Source organism: Somniosus microcephalus, chromosome 23, assembly GCF_052327205.1.
Source record: "Somniosus microcephalus isolate GS21.2 chromosome 23, FLI_Smic_1.0, whole genome shotgun sequence".
In the NCBI taxonomy this organism is placed as follows: domain Eukaryota; kingdom Metazoa; phylum Chordata; class Chondrichthyes; order Squaliformes; family Somniosidae; genus Somniosus; species Somniosus microcephalus.
The window spans coordinates 18,377,007-18,397,920 of record NC_141009.1 but is presented as its reverse complement, the minus strand read 5'-3'; the positions used below and the strand labels follow the sequence as shown (position 1 = coordinate 18,397,920).

Genomic DNA, 20,914 nt, shown 5'->3' with positions numbered 1-20,914 from the left:
AGTGATTTAGACCTTGAAGATGCCTGTCATACACTCTTATGTGACAGAGAAACACTGTACTGACAGACCATAGTGTGCAGGCTGAAACTAAACCAAATTCATTAGAAGACATTTATATAGTAGCAAGATTCAGCAGATAAACGGCAACACCGTTTTTAACATACAGCAATGCTGCACACCGTTTCCTGATACCAAAAATAATATAAAGTATAGCCCATTTCACATTCTCAGCATGTGCCAAAGTGCTTCACAGCCAATGAATTACATTTGAATGTAGTCACTGTTATGTTGGCAATATGTGCACAGCAATGTCCCACAAACAACAAATGATATAAATGGTCAGTTAATCTGTGTTGATGGTGTTGATTGAAGGATAAATGCTAGCAGGAAACTAGGAGAGATCAACTTCTTTTCTTCAAGTAGTGCCATGGGCTCTTGTGTCCACCCGAATATTTAATATCTCGTGTGAAGGACGGCACCTCCAACAATGCAGCATCCCCCACAGTACTGCACTGAAATATCATCCTAGATTATATGCTGAGGTCTTGGAGAGGGGTTTGAATTCTCAACCTTCTGACTCTGAGGTGAGAGTGCTATTACTGAGCCAAGCTCACACAAAATAACAAAGCATTTCAAAAATTCCTAAGAGTCCTTTTTTTTGTTATTGAGTATTTTACCCAAATCTTGAGTGAATGTAACAGAGTTTTGCCTCACCGCCAAGCTGTGGAAATACAATTGAGTTCAGTGAATTCAAGAACTTAAGAGAGCTAGCAACAAAAATACCTCTCCAAGGAGCATATCACACCTCAGATCAAAGAAGATCTTTCATACTGGGCAAGTACTTCTGAAGAAAGCCCAAGCTGTTTCTGAACAGGCTGGTGATGAATACTAATTATTTCCATCACCTGAGGAAGGGTGAGAAGAGAAAAGCACCTTCCTCTCTGTCTGTCTGATCATCTGTTTACTGGCTCAAGCTTGAAACAAAGCCTACTGGAAACTTTGACTGCCATGACAGCCTCTTTAGTGGCTACGCCAATCACAGACAATTAGCACCTGTCTGTCGCTAGCCAATATCGTGTATTGGATTTACCCACGAGGCCACCAGTCATATCTCCGTTTTAAAATCTGGTGTATTTGCCTAGTTAAAATTCATATCGAGAAGGTGTATATTTTATTACGCTAGTTGGTCTCCCATGGTGTTGCACATGAGTCAAGATCAAATGTAGTCTTCAGATGAAGCAGAATGGAGAAGCATAATTGGACCAGGGCACACAGTACACATTTTAAAGTCATACATTCTACCCTTTTTTTTACAATACATTTATACTAGTTGATTGCACATGGGCTGTCGAGACGTAATTCAGTTTCCCATTTTAAAATCATACATTTGATCTGTATTTGGGAAGCTGAAAGGTCTGAGGAAGGATGTTCTTGCCATGGAGGGAGTGCAGCGAAGATTCACCAGGCTAATACCTGGGATGGCAGGAATGACGTACGAGGAGAGATTGGGTCGATTGGGCTTGTACTCACTGGAGTTTAGAAGATTGAGAGGGGATCTCATCGAAACCTATAAAATTCTGTCAGGCCTGGACAGACTAGATGCAGGAAGGATGTTCCCGATGGCCGGGGAGTCCAGAACTAGGGGTCACAGTCTAAGGATAAGGGGTAAGCCATTTAGGACTGAGATGAGGAGGAATTTCTTCACCCAGAGAGTGGTGAACCTGTGGAATTCTCCACCACAGAAGGTAGTGGAGGCCAATTCATTAAATATATTCAAGAAGGAGTTGGATATATTTTTTACGGCTAATGGGATCAAGGTATATGGGGAGAAGGCAGGAACGGGGTACTGAATTTGGATGATCAGCCATGATCTCATTGAATGGCGGAGCAGGCTCGAGGGGCCGAATGGCCTACTCCTGCTCCTATCTTCTATGTTTCTATGTTCAAGTTGGTTGGAGCATAGGAATTTCTTTGCAGTACAGACTGTGGAGCTCAAAGGCACAAAACTGGGGTGCTACAGCACCACTATTGGGAGGATGTAATTGCAGCATGACATCTTTACATGAGCAGTGTCCATTATAACTGGGGACATCGGACTTTGTGATAGAAAAAAGTTGACAGTGTGACAAGAACATGACAACAGAAAGTAAGGATTTGTGGGTAGGAAATACATACAATGTGAGATTTGTAATATATTTTGGACAGATTTCCTGAAACCGTGATGTTGTTATTGGCATTTTGCGCCCAGTAAAGTGTTCACTGTCTAAAAGCTACCACATTGATGAATGATTTTTCTTTATTATTTTGCCTTGGTTTTTTGTTTTGCTTCTTTCACTTCTGTCTCGCTTTCATGCTCTTTGGGCTCTAGGCAACAGGTTGAAGTGCGGGGGTGGGGGAGGAGGGAAGGACAGAGGGGTATATGTTCAATTCTACGCAGCTTAAATGCACCAGTTTCACCCTGTGCACCAATGTGAATGCTGATTTCTTTGTTTTAGTTGTACATTATACCCTTGGCTGTTCAAAATGTGACGCACTGTGACAGCACGGTGGCATAGTGGTTAGCACTGTTGCCTCACAGCGCCAGGGACCCGGGTTCAAATTTGGCCTTGGGTGACTGTCTGTGTGGAGTTTGCACATTCTCCCCGTGTTTGCGTGGGTTTCCTCCGGGTGCTCCGGTTTCCTCCCACAGTCCAAAGATGTGCAGGTTAGGTTGATTGGCCATGATAAAAATTGGCCCTTAGTGTTAGGGGGGATTAAATACGTGGGGTTACGGGGATAGGGCTTGGGTGGGATGGCTGTCGGTGTAGGGACCGGGTGCTAGGGTTTGGATGATCAGCCATGATCTCGTTGAATGGCGGAGCAGGCTCGAAGGGCCGAATGGCCTACTCCTGCTCCTATCTTCTATGTTTCTATGATCTAAACTAATCAGTCTTCCATGGCATTGCGCAAAGATAAGGCCAGGTGTAGCCTTTAGTGGTTAGAGGGCAGGGTATAATTTGGCCAGGGTGCGCAGATGTCATTTGGTCCCCAATTTAAAGCCATACATTCTGTCCTTGTGTATAAAATACTTACACTAATATAGCTAATTTGCAAAACTTACAGTCGTTTGGGAAGCAAAAAGGTTGAGCGGATTGAAGAGAGTTTCTCTGCAGCACAGGCACATAACCGAAGTGCTATAGCGCCACCACTAATAGGAAGGTGTCATTACAGTGAGACAAGTTTATGTAGGCAGTCTCCATTGTAAATGTACACGTAGGAATCTATAATGGAATTGTGCACAGACAAAAGATGTTTAATATTGATGGTGCAGGATGGGGGTCACAGAGGCTATGGGGTTTTCTTCTTTTGTTGCTTTATTGTTGTAATATCTGTTCTAACGCGTCGGTTCTTTTCTAGAACAGTAGTTTACAAACCTTTTGAGTAGGAGGGACCCCCTTGCAAATATGGAAACATTCCCAGGGACTTCCTACTATAACTTATTAAAAAGAAAACTGTCAGATACCCACAGGGAAAACCGTACTATCATTGCAGAAAACACTTTTTTTTTCCAAACAAACACTGAGCCATGACGTGTGGAACGACTGGCCCCAGACGGACCAAAATCTGACCTAACAAAACATTTGGGGTGTCTTCACAACCCCAGTTTGAAAGCCAATATTCTCAATAGACAGTCTGTTCTAGTGGGATAGTTTGTTTTGTCAGGCAATTTGGCTACAGTCAAAGTGTAGAGATTGTGAGTTATTTTTATTTTTTAGATTGTCACTTATAATTTTATTGTGTATCCGGGAATGTGAAAATTAAAACATGCTTATATAATAAAGGCAGGGTTGCTGGGTTACTGAGCCATGTAGCCCAGGAAGTGCTGTGGTCTGATCTCAGCCAAGCCAGTAATGGAGTGCTACAATTGCCTCCTTGTCCTGAGCTGGGAAAGGAAAAAATAGTCTCGTGCTTCCCACTCCTGATCACTAGCCATTGCCCTGCTGGAAAGTGCGCACATCCGGGCATCAAGTGATGACAGATCTGGCCACAAAGTCAAATAGTCCACAACAACAAATTACATTTATATAACTCCTTTAACTTAAAATACTATCCTAAGCCACTTCAGAGGTGTAAAGAAAAAATGGAGCTGGGTATCATCCGTGTACAAGTTGACCCACGTCCAGGGATGGTGTCGCTAAGGAGCAGCATGCAAATGAGGAACAGGAAAGCCAAGAATGGATCCTTGGATGACTCTTGAGGTCACAGTGCAGAGGTGGGACAAGAGGCCATTGCTGGAGATACTCTGGCTACCAAGCGAAAGCCATCCCACCGAGCTAGACAACCGAGGAGAGGCGCGGTGTGGTCAATCCTGTCAAAGGTTGAGGAGGGATAATGCATCATGGTCACAGTCCTTTGTGACTTTAGTTAGGGCTATTTTAGAGCTATGGAAAACATATTCACAATCGAGCCTTCTTAATTAGCTCGCATGATGTGGGCATCACTGGCAAATCCTTCATGTTCATTTAACTGCACCTTGTAACTGCATGGTGCAAAACAGAAATAAGAGCTTTTAAAAAGCTCAGTAGGGGGAGCACTGTTAGCAAAAAAAAATCAAAACCATTTTGTAGCCCAATTGCTCCTCTATCCTGCTAGTCAAAAGGAGTAATGTTAATTAAAAGAGTCTATTTTTAAAAGGTCTGTTTACTGATGATAACTTCCTTTATTATTCTCTGTAATGCCTGTAGTAATGTGTCAGATCACAGCTTGTGCTGCGACTAATAGAATAGACAACGATTTAAATTTGACCCCATTCAAAACACTCACTTGTCTCCCTCTGTGTGTCAGGGGATTGCTTGGAGGGAACTGGTGCAGTAAACAGCTGTTACCTAGTACAATAAGCAAAAAAGAGGTTTCTGTAAACGGAGCACCTGTTAGATAAGGATGCTCCTGTCAGCTGGCAAGTTGGGCCTCTTTATTTTGAATGAAACCTACGTTGTCATTTGGTTCTGTTGGGTTCCCTGGTGAAGAAGACACACCAGGGTCTCATCCGACTTTTGTTAAACAGACTAAGTTTGAGTTCTAATTAGCTCTTTTCCTGTATTGCTTAGCTGTTGGTAACTGTTGCTTAGAAGTAGACTGATGTAACTGTCTCTTTAAACCTGCTGTTCACTAATTGGAAGCTTGACTTGTTACATTTTTTTTCTTCTACCCTTTTACAGTTTGTTTTTAATGTAATTTCTTGGTGTGGTTCTTACCGCATCACAGGGCTCCATTACAAGCCTAGTGTGGAAATGAGGTTGATCAAATGATTTTAGCAGCCTGTGCAGGTTTGACCTATTGATTTATACTTGTCCACCGATTAGAAGTTTAAAATGAATTAGTGATCTTCACCTTGGAAAAATATCAAAATCATTATGGGAATTGTTTTGATGATTTGTTTTTGCGATTTTCCCCACCTCTCCTGAAGGTGCTGACTTGCACAGATTCATGGGTGACAACAGCCCTCCAGCACCACGCTCCCCTGATCTTTTGTGTGTGAGGAAGTCTTTGTTCCCCTGACTGCGACCTCCTGTGCACCCTTCACCTCTCCCTCCCCCCCGCCCCCCCCCTCCCCTCTCCGTCTCACCGTTGCTGGCCAAGCCTTCAGTAGCCTGGGTTCAACACTCTGAAATTCCTTCCCTAAAGCCGTCCGTCTCTCACCTCCCTCTCCTGCTTTGACATTCCTTAAAGTCCACCTCTTTGAGCAAGCTTTTGGTTACCCCTCCTAATAGCTCTTCTGCGAAGCACCTTTTTGACATTTTTTTTTACATTTAAAGGCACTATATAAATGCCAATTATTGGTGCTTTTGTTGTTGTCAAGCCTGGACCATGAGTGTTGACCAGATATTTGAACATAAAGGGCTTCACAACCAGGCCTGATCTTGTCCTTTGCTGATATAGGTTGACATGCATTTTCCAGAAGGGGTCACAGGATAAGCAATCCGGATCAGATTTTGCCTCCTTCTTCCGCGCCCCCTCTACCAGCCCAGAGGTAATGGGCCTAATTGTGGTGTTTCTTGAATATGCCATAGGGAGGTGCCAAAAAGAGGTTGGCTGTTTCCCAGCCACTTGTCTTAATTTTTAGCCAGGGAAACTTGCGTGGCATTGAAAGACCTAAAAGAGGAATAGGAAAATAAATTTAATGAGGTATTTTTAAGTCTCCCATTATGCTAACCATGATTATTTTATGGAATGATATTTAATCCTACCTCGATACAGTCTGAACTACATTTACTTTCTTTCTGTTACCTTGATTATTATGCTTTGAGCTAGTTGCGTTCTCTCATTAGTATCAGCCTGGCTCAGTGGTAGCACTGACCTCTGGGTCAGAAGATCGTGGGTTCAAACCCCACTCCAGGACATGAGCACATCAATCTAGTCTGACACTTCAATGGAGTACCGCATTATCAGATGTGCCATCTTTTGGATGAGACGTTAAACCAAGTTCCCATCTGTCTCTTCCATTGGATGCAAAAGATCCCATGGCACGATTCAAAAAAGACCAACGGAGTTTTCCCAACATCCTGGTCAACATTTATCCCTCAATCAACACCACCAAAAACAGAGTAACTGGTCATTTATCTTATTGCTGTTTATTGGACCTTGCTGTGCGCAAATTGGCTGCTTACCTATAAAACAGTGACTCCATTTCAAAAGTAATTCCTTGGTTGTGAAGCACTTTAGGACATCGTGAGGCCACGAAAGGTGCTAAATAAATGCTATTACCGTAAGTGTTGCATCATAGAAACATAGAAGATAGGAGCAGGAGTAGGCCATTCGGCCCCTCGAGCCTGCTCTGCCATTCAATGCGATCATGGCTGATCATCCAAATTCAGTACCTGGTCCCTGCTTTCTCCCCATACCCCTTGATCCCTTTAGCCTTGAGAAATATATCTAACTCCTTCTTGAATATATTTAATGAATTGGCCTCTACTGCCTTCTGTGGTAGAGAATTCCACAGGTTCACCACTCTCTGGGTGAAGAAATTCCTCCTCATTTTTGTCCTAAATGGCCTACCCCTTATCCTTAGACTGTGACCCCTGGTTCTGGACTCCCTGACCATCGGGAACATCCTTCCTGCATCTAGTCTGTCCAGTCCTGTCAGAATTTTATAAGTTTCAATGAGATCCCCTCTCATTCTTCTAAACTCCAGCGAGTATAAGCCCAATCGACCCAATCTCTCCTCATACGTCATTCCTGCCATCCCAGGTATCAGCCTGGTGAATCTTCGCTGAACTCCTTCCATGGCAAGAACATCCTTCCTCAGATAAGGTGACCAAAACTGCACACAATACTCAAGGTGTGGTCTCACCAAGGCCCTGTACAACTGCAGCAAGACATCCTTGTTCCTGTACTCAAATCCTCTCGCTACGAAGGCCAACATACCATTTGCCTTCTTAACCGCCTGCTGCACCTGCATGCTTACTTTCAGCGATTGGTGCACAAGGGCGCCCAGGTCTCATTGCACTTCCCCTTCTCCCAATCTATTGCCATTCAGATAATAATCTGCCTTCCTGTTTTTGACACCAAAGTGGATAACCTCGCATTTATCCACGTTATATTGCATCTGCCATGCTTCTGCCCAATCACCCAACCTGTCTAAATCATACGGGAGTTTTGCGACATCCTCCTCACAGCACACACGCCCACCCAGCTTTGTGTCATCTGCAAACTTGGAGATATTACATCTAGTTCCCTCGTCCAGATCATTAATATATATTGTGAATAGCTGGGGTCCAAGGACCGATCCCTGCGGTACCCCACTAGTCACTGCCTGCCACTCGGAAAAAGAGCCGTTTATTCCAACTCTTTGCTTTCTGTCCGCCAACCAGTTCTCTAGCCAAGTCAATACCTTGCCCCCAATCCCATGTGCCTTAATTTTACACGCTAATCTCTTATGCGGGACCTTATTCGAAAGCCTTTTGAAAGTCCAAATACACTACATCCACTGGTTCTCCCTTATCTATTTTACCAGTTACATCCTCAAAAAATTCCAGTAGATTAGTCAAGCACGATTTACCTTTAGTAAATCCATGTTGACTTTGTCCGATCCAGTCACTTTTTTCCAAGTGCTCTGCTATTACATCCTTTATAATGGACTCTAGCATTTTCCCCACTACCGATGTCAGGCTGTAATTCCCCGTTTTCTCTCTACCACCCTTTTTGAACAATGGGGTAACATTAGCTATCCGCCAATCCATGGGTACTGTTCCAGAGTCTATCGAATTTTGGAAGATGACCAGCAATGCATCTACTATTTCTAGGGCCGCTTCCTTAAGTACCCTAGGATGTAGATTATCAGGCCCTAGGGATTTATCGGCCTTCAATCCCATCAATTTCCCTAACACCATTTCCCTACAAATACTGATTTCTATCAGTTCCTCCCTTTCATCTTTGGGAGGTTATTTGTGTCCTCCTTTGTGAAGACAGAACCAAAGTATGTATTTAATTGGTCTGCCATTTCTTTGTTCCCCATTATAAATTCCCCTGATTCTGACTGCAAGGGACCTACGCTTGACTTCACCAATCTTTTTCTCTTCACATATCTATAAAAGCTTTTACAGTCAGTTTTTATGTTCCCTGCAAGCTTACTCTCATTCTATTTCCCCCTTAATTAATCCCTTTGTCCTCCTTTGTTGAATCCTAAACTGCTCCCAATCCTCAGGTTTACTGCTTTTTCTGGCCAATTTATATGTCCTCTCCTTGGATCTTATGCTATCCCTAATTTCCCTTGTTAGCCACGGTTGAGTCACCTTTTTTGTTTTATTTTTATGCCAAACTGGGATGAACAAATTCTGTAGTTCATGCGATCTTTGAATGTTTGCCATTGCCCATCCACCGTCAACCCTTAGAGTGACATTCCCCAATCAATCCTACCCAACTCGCATCTCATACCATCGTAGTTTCCTTTATTTAAATTCAGGACCCTAGTCTCTGAGTCAACTATTTCACTCTCCATCTTAATGAAGAATTCTATCATATTATGATCGCTCCGACCCAAGGGGCCTCGCACAACAAGATTGCTAATTAATCCTTTCTCATTACACAATACCCAGTCTAAGATGGCCTGATCTCTAGTTGGTTCCTTGACATATTGGTCCAGGAAACCATCCCGTATACACTCCAGGAATTCCTCCTCCACAGTATTGTTACTAATTTGGTTAGCCCAATCTATATGTAGATTAAAGTCACCCAAAGAGCCGGCACAAGCACAATGGGCCGAATGGCATCCTGTGTTGTATCATTCTATGAATAGATGGATGTTGGAGGGCAAAAAGCAAAGGATAGGAACAAAGGGAAGTTTCTCAGACTGGAGAGATGTGGTAAATAATGTTCCACAGTCTGTGTTGGGCACAGCGTTGCCTGATGTGTATATATATATATACATATAATGAACTGGACTTGGGAATTGAGGGAACAATATTGAAATTTACTGATGACATTTAATTGGGGGATATGGCAAATTATGATGAGAACTGTGAGAAACTGAAGAAGACCGCAGATAGTCTAGCAAGATGGGCAGATAGGTGGCAGATGCAGTTTAATGTAGATAACTGTAAAGTAATACATTTTGGAAGTAAGAATATGGAAAGGAGGTACACCTTAAATGGTAAGATTTTAAATGGATTAATGGAGCAGAGGGACTTGGCTGTGCAGGTACACAGGTTTTTAAGGTGGCAGTGAAAGTATATGAGGCCATGAAATAAGCAAACAGAATCCTTGGTTTTGTATCTGGAGGCATAGAATACTAAAGCAAAGAAGTAATGTTGAACGTGTACAAGACTTGTTTGGCCACGGTTGGAGTATGTGTATAGTTTTGGATACCCTACTGTGGGGATGATATAAAAGCAATGGAAAAGAGGCAGAGTATATTCAGTCAGATATGACCAGGGATAAGAGGTAGTTATGAAGAGAGACTTGAGAATTTAGGGCTTTTTCACTGGCACTGAGAAAGTTGTCAAGACTAGAGGGGTTCTGATTAGGTAAATGAGACAGTAAAACAAGATCATAAATTTAAGATGATCAAAAAAGAATTAAAGGGGAGATCAGAGAAATTTCTTTTCACAAAGGGTGGTGAGAATGTGGAATTCTCTGCCACAAACTGTTGCTGAAGGCAGTGTCCATTAGTACTTTAAAAGGGAAATGACCCCATTGTTTAATAAGAAGACTATTAAAGGGAATAGGAACCGAGCAGGAGATTTGGATTAAACTAGATATTTTATATGGAGAAAGACACCAGTGCAGACTTGATGGGCCAAATCACTTCTTTCTGTTCTGTAACATTCTGAGAGAGGATATGTGACCTTCCCAATGCATTTGTGAACCAGCTGCTAGACTCCCTTTTTCTTTATCCTTCTTTCCTTGTCGGGAAGTTTCCGGCCTTCACTTTGCCGCAATACCATATAACATTATAAAGAACTGACACTAAGGAGTGGATTCAGTACGGTCATCTAATCTGTAGAGCCAGGCGATTGTTCTTTGTCAGCTGCACTCCCATGTTATAACATCCTCAGATTAAATATCTACCTTAATAATGGTCTATGTACATTTAATGTTGAACTATCTGGTAACATGAGCAGTGGCGTGACTGTCACCCAGCATGAAGGCAGCAAGCAGAGTTTAAAATGTCAGCATTGTATGGCCCTCACGACTCCCTACCTCACTTTGGGGCATTTCACGGATTCTTGATTAATCTGGTAGGAGGCGTACTGTAGAGTAAAAATTGCCTCAACTGAGTTGCACCTCCTGCTGGCTGAATATAGAATAGGGGCTGAAATAAATTGTGGAGAAGTAGGTGGTCCAGATTGTCTAAACCCGAGAAGAACCTGTGGTGAGTGGCCTGCAAGACAGAGAAATCAGTGATCAAAAGTAGAGGGCGAGAACAAAACAAATGTGGCTTAGGGTGGTTGCTCCTAGTGTACGCGACTAACTGGCTCCCATTCAGCTGATCAGATTGTATTTAGCTTCTCATGCTGCTGTCTGTTTGTGAATGGTGCACCCTCTGTTGCAGGGATCCCCGAGGGGTTATTCTATAATCCTTGCAACAGAAACAGTGGGGAATCGTTCTCTCATGTAGCTGCCATTCTTTGAGTTTCGTGTCTGTTGTGCTTTGACTGTTGGCAGCAGTTTAGGGGCCTAGATTTATTGACTTTGTATCAATACAACTTCTTTTTCCTGCTGTAAGTACAAAGATAAAACTTCTAGTATCTCCCATTACAATCGTTGGTGTACAATCTCTTTTGCCAAGAAATTTGGATGGTATGTGCGGCCATAGCATTGTGTCTATGATCAGTTTAATACAAGCCCTCAGTATTTATGTTGCACACTATAAGAAGAGTTCCTATTCACTGAGCAAGAAATTAAACCGATTGCAATTACCAGCAGCTGCTAAACAATATAAATTTATTAGGGTATAATCCGTCATTCCTTTTTATATCTCGTGTTGAATTTTAGGCAAAGTGATTTTTTTTTAAATTGCAGTTCGCACCGAGTTCACCAAAACTGTAGCGCTAGAGTCCGAAGTTTGAATCTTGAGGTACATTTTTTTTTCCGACTGCATTGGATAAGTTGTGGCAGTTCTTGCCTCGACCTTTTGACGAGGCAGTGCCCAACGCCACAACATGAGCCACTGGGGAAACGTGCCTCTCGCCTGTCTGTCATAAAGCAGTATTGATGACAGCCATGGCAGACACCGCAGCTCGTACTGTCCAGTTATCCCATAATCCCATTTGAAAGTGAAAGCGTGTCAGAGTGAGGCAGCCGTTGTATTTTGCTTTGGTAATGGCCCATGACTCGATTTTATTTTTTCCCCCAAGGACGAGGGATCCACACATTGAGAAAGTTCTGCGCTCCCATCGGTTTTACATTTTTCTCACCAGGATATTAAGGCTGGCTGGGAAAATAGTGCATCTCAAGTCACAAACAAGCAATGATAATGCTCATATATTAAGCAGGAATAAGAATTTTCAGCTATTTGACAGATTTTAACATTTTGTCCTTGGAAAGTGGATATGGAGAATCTTGGTTTTTTTAAACATAGGATGTGCTGTATTCACATTCAGCCCTATGATGTCACTGGTGCATATATTTATAGATTGTGCTAGTGACATCTAGTGGTGGTAAAAGAATGATGCATACCCTAGAAAGTTGTTTTACTGTTGTCATTCCTGGTGCATTCAGGGTAACTCCTGACTCTCATACTTAAATAAAGAAGCGTAATATCTTATTATGGACACTGACATTAGTTTTGTATTCCATTTTTACATGGATTTGGGATCCATTAAGTGCCTCCATGAGGTGAGAACTGGAAAGATTGTGAGAATTTTATTTCAATCAAGAGACCTAGGAAAAGACCCAAGACCCAAGATCCATAGGGCAGCACACTATCAGGATAAGAAGGAATAGGAGAGGAAATGAGAGAAACCAAGAAGTAGTGAATGCAGCGTGCAAAGCTTATGTTTGAAAAGCCTCTGGACTGTAGGGGAAAGGGAGACTGAGGGAGTTAAGGACTTACAGTTTTGCAACAATGTGGTGAGTGACACTGTGATTGAAATTCTGCTGTGCCACATTTGTAACACGTCGGTTAAAGGATCTGTAAATGGGTGAACAACTTTGTTAAAACAGCAAACAGAAGAATTTCACAGACATGTTACCGAACCATTGAAGCCTACTGCAAGAAATGGTCTGACAGTACCTTTCTACCCACTCGAATCAATAAATTGCCTATCTTTATATTACTGATAACGTGTTTACTTAAATTAACTACCATGAGAGTAAATAAACAATTAAAAACAAATGATCACTATCGGTTGATTATAATGATGGCAACTAATGGGTTAAACGCAGTTTCACCGATGTCACAAGGTGAGATCACTATGATTCCCTAATTGTCTTTTAACTTGCTTGCAGCCATCTACTAATGTGTCTGTAATGCTGAGGAGAAAGTGCTGACAGGGAGCAGACTTCCCTAGAGAAACCATTGGGGACAAGAGGCTGTACTCTGCTGCTTGACCCTTACCGGCAGATGGCCATCAGGAATCAAATACCCATGTGCTGGGAGATAGGGAGAGGATTTAGCAGAGTGATTATTCAGAGATGAATAGAGTGATTAGCTGATAAAGAGCATGTGAGACAGGGTTTGGGGGCTTTGATCCTCAGTAATAATGCACTGACTGTCGTTAGTGCAGTGGGATGCTCCATGACGAGGGACAGCAGTGTACCACAGGATTACACAGTTTGCTGTTGGCTTTAACCCTTTGAGGACTGGTGACTATTTCTGTTCTTAACAAAAATTCTAATGAGATTTGTGTGGGATATTACGTTGCGCTTGGTGTCTTGTCATTGCTCGATCAAGTGTGGTTTTGGGGAAAGGATTTTGCAGGCAAATAATCCTTTGGGGAGAGAGCTCACCAACCGTGCACTGAAACATTTTGCTTCCATGAAATGTCAATGAATCTTCTCCCGTGAGTGATCTGCTTAGGCCTCTCTCGTGAGTGAAAGAACACGCTATTATATAGTGTGAGTCTGTTTTATGGGCATTGTCAGCTTGGTGTTAAAGTAGTTGGGCAGCACTTTGCTTATATAGTGTTTTGAATTATAAAGATGTGTGGTACCATTATTTGCTTTCCAGTTGTGTTTGTCCATCTACCTTGAGTAGGTATGGGGTGTGGAATGGTGGTTCCACGAATTGGTCCTCCACAGAATGGAAATACACCGACCATTCACATATCAAATTACTGATCTTACCTGTGCCTTTGGAAAGACAGCTGGGGTGTTTCAGGATGAGATGGGGAGGGAGGAATCGGGGAACAAGCCACTCCGGGTGGACTTGAGCACATCCTAGTGGCTGGTTGCAGTATAGCATTGTTAGAGGTAAAGTACAGGGCTGGCAGATGGAGTAGAATTTGGTGATATGTGAGGTTATTCACTTTGGTAGGAAGAATAGAAAAACAGCTTATTTTTCTAATGGTGAGAAGCTATTAAATGTTGGTGTTCAGAGGGATTTGGGTGTCCTTGTACATGAAACACAGAAAGTTAACATGCAGGTACAGCAAGCAATTAGGAAGGCAAATGGCATGTTGGCCTTTATTGCAAGGGGTTGGAGTATAAGAGTAAGGAAGTCTTGTGACAATTGTACAGGGCCTTGTTGAGACCACACCTGGAGTACAGTGTACAGTTTTGGTCTCCTTACCTGAGTAAGGATATACTTGCCCTAGAGGAGGTGCAATAAAGGTTCACGAGATTGATTCCTGGGATGAGAGGGTTGTCCTATGAGAAGCGATTGAGTAGAATGGGCCTATGCTCTCTGGAGTTTAGGAGAATGAGAGGTGATCTCATTGAAACATGTAAGATTCTGAGAGGGCCTGACAGGGTAGATGCTGAGAGGCTGTTTTCCCCGGCTGAAGAGTCCAGAGCTAGGGGGCACAGTCTCAGGATAAGGAGTCGGCCATTTAGGACTGAGATGAGGAGAAATTTCTTCACTGAGGGTTGGAATTCTCTACCCAGTGGGCTGTGGATGCTGAGGCTTTGAGTGTAGTCAAGGCTGAGATCGATAGATATTTGGACTCTAAGGGAATCAAGGGATGTGGGGGTCGAGTGGGAAAGTGGAGTTGAGGTCGAAGATCAGCCGTGATCTTATTAAATGGCTGAGCAGGTTTGAAGGGCTGTATGGCTGACTCCTGCTCCTATTTCTTATATTCTTAAAGTAAAATGCCCACGTGCCTACTCAGCAAGGGACCACCAAAACAAAGGAGTGTGAGGAAAATACAACATAACTTGAAAAGGAAGTGTCTGGACACAAATAGGTTTACAACTATGGAGTGCTACCAGTAAGTTACCTCATTGTCGTGTAGTCGCAGTGTCAGAGTTACCAGCAACATCTCTTTCTATTCTGACATTTTTAAGTGTTGCTCTGGTTGTACAAATGTCTCTAGGTCTCGATTAGTGATCATTTGGAGCCAGTTTTCAGCGTCGGGAGAAATAGTTTTTCAATATGGTTCCCACTTTCAGAATGGAAGCTGGAACCAAAAATGTAAAGGAGGTGGGGGAGATAAGGTAGGTACGGTGATTGCAGTGATCTGATTTAAGAAAATAAGTTCTGTGTATCTCAGTAGATTGCCTGCCATTACTGACCTATGTCAGAAGTCTAAAGTCCACATAGGAGGATTTCCAGAATGATGATAGTGCCATAAAGTAATATGTGATTTGATTATTTCTGCTTGATTCCCTGTACTACTCCCTGTAACACTTTGATATAAGAAATCAGAATATAACCCAGGCTGCATTGTTCTATTTACTTACTCCATTCCTCTTTCCTCTCACTGTTACACCCTGGTAAATGTGGGCAGTCTAAGTCCACATTGGCTCAAATTACATGCTGAGACATATATTTGATGTCATGTACTTTCAAAATGAAACTGGAATTGAATTTTTAGGAAACTGTGTAGTGGGATAGTAGATTTTAACCCTTCCACTCACCAACTGCAGTGGGAAATGTCCATGTGCCATTTACCTTGTCATAACAAAGGTACGTATCTGAGTTGACCTTTAGTTTACCAACTACGAATACAGTGGAGCCTATGCCACTAACATGAAATGCCATCTGCCATTGTAAAGTTCAACCGGAATAGGAGTTTTGATACAGCAGCAGCCAACTGAATGATGAGCTACAGTGGGTCTTGAGAGAGTTGTGTGAGGGTTTCATAGTCATTATGATTTTATAGTTTTGCTAAAGTTCTGGCTGAGTTGATTTTGTTCCATGCATTTCACTCAGAAGGCCAGCTGCATGTGCAGTGTTGATTCCAAAGCAACACAAGTGCAAACTAAAAGCTAGGTTTGTGCTGCCCAAGCTCTGTTGTTCAAACCTAGATAGTGCTTTGTGCTGCTAGAGGGCATAAGACTATCTGGGGACAGGAGAAGGCCGTTGAACCCACCAAGCCTTTCCCGTTTTGATAGATTATCCTCACATAACTGCCTTCTCACGTGCGTATCCCCAAAACGTCTTTTTTTTTTCCCCCCCCCCCCTTCGCAAATTGCAATAGCCTCGATGGCAGAAAATGCAATCCTTAAAGCTTCTAATTGACGTTCAGGCAGGTTAGTGTTGAAGACCAGTGGCTTCCTCTGGAGGGGGGGTGTCACAATTCTTAAATGAACCATCAGTGGAGAGGGCAGAATTGCCCACAGTTGCCTTTCATGGGCTGTTTAAATGCATCTCCTGGGAGGTACAGAAATGGTTGGAGTTGATTGCCCGTGGCGAACAGTTTAACTACAGGAAGCTATGTTGGAGAAGGGGGAAACATAAGTCACAAAGTATGTTTATCATTGTCTTCATACACGGAGAGTGTATTTCCCTAGAGGCTGTGTCCTGTTTTGCTTTAGATTAGGGAGTGGGTTATAATACAAGCTGTCTGGAATGTGTTTATAGTTAATGGAGACTCGTTCTAGAGTTTCATCTCTAATGTCCTTCTATTATAATACCAACCAATTCAGTAATGAAGTGGTGGTGTGATGGGGAGAACGTTCTTCCTTGCACCAATTAGTAATAATTAATGGTCAGCTTGCTCTGTCCTGTGTGTCTGGTGCAAACTATGGTGTGGTAGCAGTTACTGGTCAACACATTCATGTCTGACTGTGTAAATGCGCTAATCGTTGGTCAGTCAGCCCCTCTATGGCTTGTCTGGCACTGAGCAGCGTCGAGGTGGAGAGCCGCCACCTCGGTGTACCACATTCCCCATTTACTTTACTTCCTGCTGCCTCGCCTAATGAAGCCTGAAGACCTGGGATTCCCATTGGTTAAAAGGGAAGGTGTCTGGCTCCACACTTTTTAGGTTTGAACTGGAATCCTGATGGCAGCTCATGAAACCTTCAAAAACGTGGTGTTGCCTCAAATCCGACTCATTTATCTCAGAGTGCCATCGACTGCACTAAAACTTGTCTGTAATACAGAACTCAAATAAGGTGTATAATTTGTTACCTGTTTAAAGATTCTCCCCCCGCCCGCCCCCTTTGCTTGGCTGTAATGCGGTGCTAATGACCTGGTTATCAGAGAAGTCCACGGTCTAATTACAGGTGTGTGTATGAATTTGATGAGGCCTGTCTGCTCTTCACTCTCACCCAACAATTACTGACCCAAACCTTTCTAATAAGGTGATTAAGCGACCAATCATTTGCCAGCCTGTCACCTGGGCCATTGCTCAGAATACAAGAGCAACAACACACAGGCTCAGGCCTGTAATTGAGCTCTTGCTCAACCACATCAAATGTATTGTTTCAGAATGAAAGAGTACACAAAATGCATTCATGCGCTGTTGTTCTGTACATTTCCATCACTCCTGCATGAGATAGTGGATGGAAGTTGCATTTTCAGGATTTATGTTATTATGCAAATAATTACAAAAACTAAAAGAGAAAGTAGTTGTATATGAGGTAGACCACCTAAATCCCAATCAAATAGGTGGTGGTACTAATCCCAGGGCTTCCTGTAGCTGTTACCATTGACTGGGCCAGGATGTCCTCAGTCCCTGGTCAGACTGCCGGTAGAATGCTGTGCTCTGTGCAACACTCTACCTCAGATTGCATGAAGATTGAGCTGGTCGCTGTGAGCACACATCCTGTCAAGTGATCATGGGGGACTGTTGACAGTGGTATTTCTAAGATATAAGTTCAGGGGGAAAGCAAATGTCTCGAGTGTGGCCTGAGGCGGACAGGTGTCAATCAATGCATGGACTCAGCCTCACACAGTAACAACAACTTGCATTTATATAGCGCCTTTAACGTAGTAAAACGTCCCAAGGCGCTTCACAGGAGCGTTATAAAACAAATTTGACACCGAGCTACATAAGGAGATATTAGCGCAGATCACCAAAAGCTTGGTCAAAGAGGTAAGTACAGGTAGACTATCCTTTATCCGAACTTCCAAAAACCGAAAACCTCTAAAAACCGAAAGTTTTTTCATTCAGCGTAAGTCGTGCACACGACATGACCAGAGTGGCGCAAGACTTACGCTGAGCAGGGCAGAGGGTCACAGAGTTCCCTCCTGGGTAGGAGCTTGCAGGCCGAGCCGGGCAGTATGAAGGAGGTACCAGGAGAGTGAACCCAACAATACAGCGGCCCGTCCGATATTCTTTTCTCCCCCCGAACCGAACCGCGGCCCATCCGATATTCTTTTCTCCCCCCCCACCCCCCCCCCCCCCGACCTGAACCGCGGCCCGTCCGATATTCTTTTCTCCCCCACCCAACCCCCGACCTGATTTGCGGGCCAGCTTAGTAGGAGTCAGCCGATATCCGGCTTTCCAGAGAAGCAGGAAGGGGAATGAGACACGGAACAGTCGCAAGAGCTAGCCTGAACTTTTAAAATTTATATTAAATACAAATTTCCCAGTCTTATAATAATACCTTCTGAAATCCGAAAAATTCCAAAAACTGAAACTCAGCTGGTCCCAAGGCTTTCGGATAAGGGATAGTGTACCTGTATTAAGGAGTGTCTTAAAGGAGGAAAGAGAGGTGGAAAGGTTTAGGGAGGGAATGCCAGAGCTTTAGGGACTTGGGCAGCTAAGGTGGGCCACCAATGGTTGAGCAATTAAAATCAGGGATGCTCAAGAGGCCAGAATTAGGCATGTGAGAAGACCCTGATCAGGAATTGTAAATTTTTAGAGTATTGTGTAAATTTTAAGAGGTGAACAATTTTACCTGCTGGTATGGAACCCTATAAGAGCCAATCATTCTGGGTATTTATGGGGACATATTCTCCAGCTTCTTAAACTGGATGCTTGTCAGTGTAGGATCCTTTACCACATTTTACAAATGTTCACTATTTCAGTAACAGCCATGTTGCATGTCCCCTAATATTGATCTCTGAAACACAGCCCAGAGGGGTCAGCACTAAAGGAATCCCATCTCTTTTAGTGTGTTAAGAAGGGTTGTTTTCCTTTAGTGGCTCCCTGTGATGGGTCAGAGAGCTTAAGCCCTTCCTACATCATTCTTTCTCTGTTGCTGATCAGAGTAACTATTGATTAAGTACTAGCCTCTTTTATTTGTCAGATCACTAACCAGAATGTTTAAGGAGCCGTGGGATCCTTGCTGTGTTACAAAGTGTTCTTGCACAGTTGCAACTGGATTGCTTTAGTGAGCATTCTGCCTTGAGTATAGAACATGCAAGTCAATGTTGTGAACCTCATCAGTTTAAAAAGTGTAAAAATTCCAATTAACTCAGATATTAAAACAGCATCTAGAAATGCACGAGGTCAGCATAGGCTTTTTAAAACGTCTTCTGAAGCAGTAATTTATAGTTGTTACTCTCGGCATCTGGTGAACTCCACATAGCACATTAAACTAGATCGACTTGGATCACAAACAGCCCCTCTGAAGAAACACTGATTCTAAAAAAAACTTAATGCATAGTTTGTAACATTTCACGCGCAACTGCTCTCCTATAATAAACTTTAAAAGCAGCGGGTGCTTTGCTGCTTTTTATGACTCACAGGAGAGGTCCCCTACACTGCATGTAACCGTGGTCCATCCGTCTACCGAGGAATCATCAGCACAAAGAAAATTAACCTTTTACTTTAAAACCTTCAAATTGTAGTGTCTATTCCATTCCGTTCTCTCGCATCCAGTCTCTATACCGCCACTTCTTTCCAATGTCGGTACTGCCTTCTCATTTTAAAAAAAGATCTCCCAACTGTATTTATTTTTAAGATATATTAATAATGGATGCAAGCAAATTCTTGTGTTCCACCCTAAACTTTCCTTAATTTGAAAATTCAGCCCAGAAGTTTGCTGCACCAATATTCGCATCTCCTCTTCTGGAGCAAAATAGAAGAAGTACAGAATTTTTCTCTAATCTTTAATCTTTAAGGTGGTCATAGATAAATATCTAATGTGGGAACAGGACTGGAGCTCTGGGTATGTGAATGATATATTGCTATACCTGTCTGCATTCCAACAATTTTATGACTTAAAATATTTGCTGGTGTATTTTTGTACCAGATGTGGAGTTTGTATATATCATGGTTGTATAAAATTGGGACAGTTTGAATTGATGCTACTGTAAAGGAATCTGGACATGCAGGGAATCTCCATGTAATCCAGATTTGTTTACATTGTGCTGCACAAAAGTGGCCTTGTGTCTTTTTAGTCTTTTAATATCTAAAATCAGACATGATACTTGTATTAAATAATTCCTCCTTTCAGTTTTTGTCTTCCTTTCTCTCTTCCTTCCTCAGGTCTGGCTTGGGTGGGAATCTGTCTGCTAAGAAACAAGTGGCTTCAATACTACATTCTGAATATTCAAATGGCTTTGGAGCAAAGTTTTATAAGGTAAAGAAGCAGCGGAAACCTTTACAAGGCCGCAGACCGCAGCCTGCAAACATCTGAAGCGAGTTACAAACAGCTGGGGACACATCGTCAAACTTGATGCTATTAACCCAGGTCAAGTGACGTCAAAATGAAGCTAACAACACGGAGCAGGGTCCAGCAAATTCCCAAATCATCACTGCCCTGAATCTCAGTACTGAACTGAAGGGCGGGCAGGGCAAACTGACTGTCAGTATCTGTTGGAATTGTGCTTGTTTTTAGGACATTAAAAAAAATTGCTTGTCACTTATATTTGTGCGGAGGTGAATAAAATGGACTTGAATTAAAATGGATTTGAACTAATTTCACAGAGGATGCTTTGCAGCTTTTGAAGCTCCCCTCCTAAGTCAGATGCAAACCCAGGTCCCAAAGATGTGCGGTTAGTATTCGAACACATTGTGATATGCAGACACGCATCTGAGAGAATAGACATTCATCCCATCTATCTGCTCTGGATACAAACCCAGGTACCAAAGATAAGCGGAGCAGTGTTCAACGTCCCTACAAGCAGCTCCATAACAGACAAGGAAGATGGGTGTGCATG

The 20,914-nt window shown here is 42.8% G+C and overlaps 1 protein-coding gene across 4 annotated transcripts in view; it reads left to right on the top strand.

The window, feature by feature from the left end:
- The window catches only part of ddx31 (DEAD (Asp-Glu-Ala-Asp) box polypeptide 31), a 110,857-nt gene extending 90,198 nt beyond the window's left edge, over positions 1-20,659 (top strand). For 3 of the 4 annotated variants that reach the window (XM_085965533.1, XM_085965532.1, XM_085965530.1), the window contains one exon: positions 20,241-20,659. In XM_085965533.1, coding sequence (XP_085821659.1) covers positions 20,241-20,391 — 151 coding nt within the window. In that variant the 3' untranslated portion in view covers positions 20,392-20,659. Of the gene's footprint in view, positions 1-20,208 lie in introns of all 4 variants that reach the window. The other variant, XM_085965531.1, reaches the window with a different exon arrangement.
- Positions 20,660-20,914: the final 255 nt, after the last annotated feature.